This window comes from Sinocyclocheilus rhinocerous, unplaced genomic scaffold (genome assembly GCF_001515625.1).
Source record: "Sinocyclocheilus rhinocerous isolate Xijiao unplaced genomic scaffold, SAMN03320098_v1.1 scaffold82, whole genome shotgun sequence".
Classification (NCBI taxonomy): domain Eukaryota; kingdom Metazoa; phylum Chordata; class Actinopteri; order Cypriniformes; family Cyprinidae; genus Sinocyclocheilus; species Sinocyclocheilus rhinocerous.
This window is the reverse complement of record NW_015644168.1, coordinates 1,050,203-1,056,871: the sequence shown is the minus strand read 5'-3', so window position 1 is coordinate 1,056,871 and position 6,669 is coordinate 1,050,203. Positions and strand designations below refer to the sequence as shown.

At 34.0% G+C, this 6,669-nt stretch overlaps 1 protein-coding gene across 3 annotated transcripts in view; it reads left to right on the top strand.

The window, feature by feature from the left end:
- The first annotated feature begins 149 nt into the window (after positions 1-149).
- LOC107758079 (suppressor of tumorigenicity 14 protein homolog) overlaps positions 150-6,669 on the top strand; it is a 31,600-nt gene continuing 25,080 nt past the window's right edge. Inside the window, exons 1-2 of one of the 3 annotated variants that reach the window (XM_016575733.1) lie at positions 150-351; positions 852-955. In XM_016575733.1, coding sequence (XP_016431219.1) covers positions 911-955 — 45 coding nt within the window. In that variant the 5' untranslated portion in view covers positions 150-351; positions 852-910. Of the gene's footprint in view, positions 352-373; positions 613-848; positions 956-6,669 lie in introns of those variants that run through there. The other 2 variants (XM_016575730.1, XM_016575731.1) reach the window with 2 other exon arrangements.

The window sequence follows — 6,669 nt, the reverse complement described above, 5'->3', positions numbered from 1 at the left end:
ATATATATATATATATATATATATTGTTATTATTAAACCGATATTTGATTTCTATTGGTCTACCGCCTAGTTTTTGTAAACGGTTTTCATTTCTATATCTTAAAATCTGCTCGGTTTTTCCAGTGAGCTCTACTTCGTGGAAACGCCATTTTTATGCAACAGAAACCTGCATGTCTAGTTTTGTATCACGCCGAGGTAAACTGCATTTGAGACTTTGTCTCAAATTCTACTACGCGCCCTACCTAGACAGTCTTTTCGGTCCCATAGGCGCATTCCGGAGCATGATTGCCAACCATGCGGTCTAAGTAGGCAGCACAATAGATTCCGACATATAGAAGACGCCCGCGGAAGGTGATTCACTCCGTAGCAGAAACACATATCGATACTGAATTTCTACAGTCATATCTATGCTTAAAATACACCTTGCAGTTGTTTTAAAATATTAACGCATGTGGTCACCGTACTTTGATGTATTTAGGGCTATTTTGTAGTTTAGAGATTGGGATTTAAAGTGTTATTTGTGGGAAGCGCTCACCTGTAGAGCAAGTATCGCTTGAGTTAGTCACTCTCATTGTACCGCGAATCTCCGGAAATATCTCTCTCGTCTCACAGGTAGCCGAAACAATCTTCTCTCTACGGAAGATCAAATGTGCCTCATTTTAATCCTCTAATTTCGTTTTTGAGACATACACGTCTTAGTTTGTTCGACATTTTGTTGTTAGGACGCTTTAATTTATATTTTGTTCCGCGTGCACTTGTAATGGGCGTGTTGTTGTTTGATTTCAGCTGAGAATAACAAGCCTGTGTTTTTTTCTTACAATACACAAATACTCGTTTTATTTTGTCAGCAGAAGTGGAAGTCTGAGAAGAAACGTCTACTGATAGTTATTCTCCTGGTGGTCTCTCAGAAATGGACCCTATGGATGAAGGAATGCGTTACACTCCTGGTTCTTCGGTAAGATTCATCCGGCCTTTACCATATTAACAACTTAATATATTTTTAACCTTTTAAGCAGCCTTAAACACGTAATGTTTACTGAAATATAACATATCTGTCCTAAAAGCTGTGCTGTGGTCATTTTTATCACATGAATTCATGTTGTGTCAGCCTGTTTAGTAGAAGGATATCAAGATCTGCAAGGGCTGGAAGTTTGAAACTATAAATAAGAGTGTGGTTATGGTGGTATTGGCATTGCTACCACTTATGTCTATTAATATCAAGGCTCCCACGCTCATAGAAAACCTGTAAATATCAGGAAATCGTACAAGTTTGGTTTCCAAGCCTCAAAATGTGTTGGAAAATTGGCTACATTCATTTCTTTATTTTGATCTGAAAGGCCTTGTAGGTTGACTATAAGATGTAATGACATTGCACAACCTAATGTTTAAGTGCATTAATCTCTTTATGCTACCAATGTAATGTTACCAAACTTAAAAGTGTGCCACCACTGTCACCTCAAGAGGTTTCACTCCATGATTTGTTTAAAATGTCATTTGCTGTCTGTAGTAACTCCATAAGAACAAGCTGGGGTGGTCTGCTGACATTTATTCCTTTTCTTTTCATCTCAATCGGTGCATGTGTAGGGGATTTCATTTCTATTGATCATCAATAGACGTGCGTGTTTAAGTCGTTCTGCTGACTGGATTAGCTGCGCTTCATTGTCGTATGTGAGGATAGGGTGTCAATAGACATTCACAAGACTTTAAATGAAGTGCTTCCAGTCTACAGCAGCAGTTAATGTCTCTGGTGATTATAGGTAACTGTCATCTTAAGGGATACACTGAATAAAAAAAAAAACGACCCAAAAAGTAAAACAATTCTGTATCCAAGATTGTATTAGATGAAGTAATGTCACACAGCAAGTCCCTGATTGTCATGTCCATGTGAGCATAAACACAGATCTTCAGGTGGTCCGTGTAAAATCAGTAGCAGCGGGCAGAAAAGTCAACATGATGTTTTTCCGCCTGCTGCTATTACACAATAGACTGTCTGCTTCTCCCATCACACCACATTTACACAATCCAATAGTCAATAAATCTGACAGAGAAGCTTTTCATGTCATCTGCCATCTGTGTACGCGCAACTCATTTATGTTTTCCCACATTCTGTTGCACTGTATACTGTACAATCTTATATATGAAATATCAGAGTGTTTGCTAGTTACTGTGTGCTGTAGATTGTGCAGTTGATGTTGCTTACCTTCAAGGGTCAATAAGTTAATTCATCTAAACATTTATCTGTGTATATAAAATCATTTTTATCATAAACATAATTCAGAATAATAACACAATGTTTTGTGGCAGTGAAACTGTGAATGTTGAATATAGTATTTCATTTGTACTGTTTGCAGAAGCTGCAAGAGATTACGTAACACACAGTATTTACAACAATTGATTGTATTTGCATTTGCTGACCCATTGTACACGAGACTGACAAGCTTGACAATTTGTTCTCTGACAGATGGACAGAGACTAACCCATATCCATTCCTGATGAATATTTGTACAACTCGATCAGATCTTTTGGTATCTTCATTCTGAGATTGCCTTTTGAATATTAATTTAGTTGTTTAATTTCTGTACTGTATCTCATTTTAAGTTCAGTTTACCAAATAGATTCGGACTTCACCTTTTTATGATATATTAATATCTGATATTAATAAATTGTATTATTGTAGGTCTATTAGGCTATATTGTATTTGGTTGTATTGTATGCTATTATAAAGAAGAAACATAGTTATTTCAACAAAAAAACATCAAATTTGAAATGTAACGCAGGGAATTCTGGGAATGTCAATTTACGGTTATTCACTGTAAATTATACGGTCTTTTTCACTTCCAAAAATGGTATACTACCGTAAATTTAATGTCCGATACATGTAATGTCCAATACAGTTTTTCACTGTATATAGTAGGGGAATTTACCGTTAACCATTTAACAGGTTTTTACTGTAGAATTTTTACAGTATTTTACCGTTAAATTCACAGTCATTTTTTTACAAACAGTCACTTCTGGTGAATTGTTTGGTTTTATGTGGCGGTGACCAACAAGGGTTTTTCAGCAGCCAATGTGGATACCACAATCTAGGGTACACTGTAAAAATGGTTGTAAATAAAGTTTATTGAAGTACATTTTCAGTTTTTATGTGTAAACATTTCATGTTTCATTTAGTATGTTAGTTGCCATTTGTGAGTGAAAATTGTAGTATATCCTACACCATTTACACCATGTACTAGGTGACTGTTGACCAACACCAATAAATGTTTTGTACTATTTAAAGACAGCAAATGAGACATACACTAAAGTGCATAGTGTATGTCTCATTTGCTGTCTTTAAGTACATGCATTGGTATTCTTTTTTATTACACAAAAAAGAAAATACTATTTCAGTTTTTGTACTTCAAATATTAATTTTAATTCAATGTTACTTGCCATTTGTGAAATTTACTAGCAATTTCTGAGTGAAATTTGTCTTAAATCCTGCATCAACATTTTTTCAGTGTATTACGTGACCGTTGACCTGTATAATACCAAGTGTATTATACTAGCAAATGTGACATGCACTACATTGCAAAAATAAAATTAATATTCCTTTTTACAAAATATTTACTCAGATTAACACAAATTTTACTAAAGAATATGTGAAAACATAATGTTCACCCTTTGATAGGTCTGTTTTTAAAATCTCTAGAGATCTCAAATATCGGTCTGCCACTAGTTTGGACGTGCTTGAAGGTAAAAATAGTGACACAACTTAACTGCATTATTCAGCAGTTTGATAGTCGCGCAGATGTTTTCAAAATAATCAAATGCCATCTCTCTTTCTGTCAGATGTAGTGTTGCAAAAAAGTTGGTTCATTCAAAAAGGTTTTTATAAATGAACCAGTTCAAAATATCCTGCACGTAGTGTGGTTTCAAGTTTTATGTGTTTATTGTAAAAGTAAATGTATGATAAATATCTGTAAATACTATAAAATGACTGAGTTATAAGATATAAATGATCAAATCTATTGTATAGATTCCATATAGATTTTGACATAGTTTAAAACATTACATTATGGCTAACTTGTAGCTGAGCACTGTTGTGTATGCAACACTACTAATTAAATGGGTTGGTTAAGTGAGCAGATTAAGTGTTTTGGTGCACATGAGAAGAACTGATGTTTCAATGCCTTCATGAATCATTTTTGAGTTGAATGATCCACACCACAGCATGTTATTGTATATTTGTGTGGTGTGTGTAGAGATGCACGCATTCCACAGATCTGTTACGACATGCTTACAGCAGTTAGCTTTACTATGAGACAACACCCCCACAGATGAAACCTGAAAATGACTCCGGGATATCCCACTTATTCAGCAGTGATCAGCTGCTTTTCATGCATCATGCATGTCATCATAGAATGAATGTTAACTGCTAAACCCAGGTGGAGTTCACTCATTTACTAGTCTAGCTACTTTCATTGCTCATTGACTTAAATGTCTTAAGTTCACACCAAAAGCAGGTCTGATTGGAAGAGGAACGATTATTCTAGTCTCTCATTACTTAGCACTGTTAATGTGTGACAGTTTGTAAAAAATAATAAAATTAATTTAAGTTTAATTGACATTAGAACATCCTGATCATTGTTATTAAATATGTGGTCTCAAATATGCAGTGGCAAAGAGAAAACTACACAGACAATAAAACTGTTTAGACGTCCTTGAAAATCTCATTGGGGACTGGCAGTTTATATTTGGCTTCACTGCATGGTAATAGCAAAATCCAAAGCCTTTGTTTCATAAAAGTTTCCTTTTATTCCATGAATTCCAGCTCAGGTGGGACTTTTTGTCTAGGCACATTTTTTGATGCAAATTAAATAGAATATAGGTCATGAACAGTGTCATGTGACGGCAGTCTGAGATAACTGAGACAACCAACGTTTATGAAAGACACAATTGTAGGCCAGTGTTTCATAGTGAACAAAGCACACTTCCGTTCAAAAGTTTGGGGTCAGTAAGACCTTTTTGGAATTCATACTTTTATTCAGTATAAATACTTTTTTAACTATTCGTAAAGGACATGTATCACAATTTCCATGAAAAATATTAAGAAGTAGGGCTGCACGATTAAGACAAAAATCATAATTGTCGATTATTCCCTTGAAATTGTAATTGCGATTAATTACGATTATCACAATTTACATTAAATGCTGTTTATACCATTGTTTGATGCAACCGCATGCCGTATTTTTATATGAAAATAAACAAGCTGAAAACACTTAACTGAAGGTGTGGCTGACTCTTAACTTTTATAAAGAATATCTCTTTGGATTTGAGACTTTAGTCTTTGCAACTTTACAGATCTTCTTTATGCACCAAGAGCTTGTAACACTCCAAAGAGAAAGGAAAAATTGAAATAGCATCATATGACCCCTTTAAATTATAAAAAGAGTAAAAATATGAATGGTATTATAATGTTATACTAAAATTAAAATAATGGGAAAAACCCTTAAGATAACATGTAGAAAGAAAAAAACGCATCTTAAGCGTGCAGAACAACATAAGTGGACTTTGAACGATTAATTGCCGCTTTGAACGATTACGTAATTGTGGCATCCATAACTGTTTTTAACATTGAAAATAATACGAAATGTTTCTTGTCCACCAAATCAGCATATTAGAATGATTTCTGAAGGATCATGTGACACTAAAGACGGGAATAATGATGACAAATTCAGGTTTGCATCACAGGAATAAATTGCATTTTAAAATTAATGTACAGTATGTGGAAAATAATGTGTTTTTTTTTACTTTAAACCGCATAAACACATTTCATTACACCAAATACACAAAATAATGTTCTTTTTAGCAGCATCATATGACCCCTTTAAAAACTCTCACCGACCCCAAACTTTTGATATAGTGTACTTCACATCAAGGGTAAACACTCTTTTGTCCCTAAGTCCTTTTATTTATTTTAAACAACTGTTTTTACACATAAATTAAGAGTATTTACTGAAATGCAATTCTAAAAATCCTATTGAAGGTTAATACTACTTACTGAATAATACTCACTGAATACAAAAATAATTATTGTGTTCTGCAAATATAGCGAGCTTTTGATGTTTCACCATTGGTTTCATTATAATTGCTCTAACCACATGGAATAGCATGTCCTATTATGCCTTCTACTTCCATCATCAGGCTTATTGTGTATCCAGTGTGCTGTGTCTTGGTTTAAAGTCAACACTGCTTACATTCTTAATACTCATTCCTGGTGTTATTGTGTATGGTTCGTCTATAGTCCTCTATTAACAGCTGCAACCTCACTTCTAGGACAAGTTCCATTCTAGTCATGGCCACTTTTCATGATTGAATCAGTTTACTATCTGAATATATTTTAAAATGCAATTTATTCCTGTGATGCAAAGATTAATTTTCAGCATCATTACTCCATATTTCTTTGAATAAAAATTTCAGTGAACAGCATTTATTTGAAATAGAAATCTTTTGTGACATTATAAATGTCTTGCTGGTACTTTTGATCAAGCATCCTTGCTGAATAAAAGTATTCATTTAATGTTTTGTATTGTTAAAGAACACATGACAATAATTAGTAACTACAGTAAAAAGTAAAAGCAGTCCTAATTTTCACAACTCACCCAAACATGGTGTCTATGATGGATG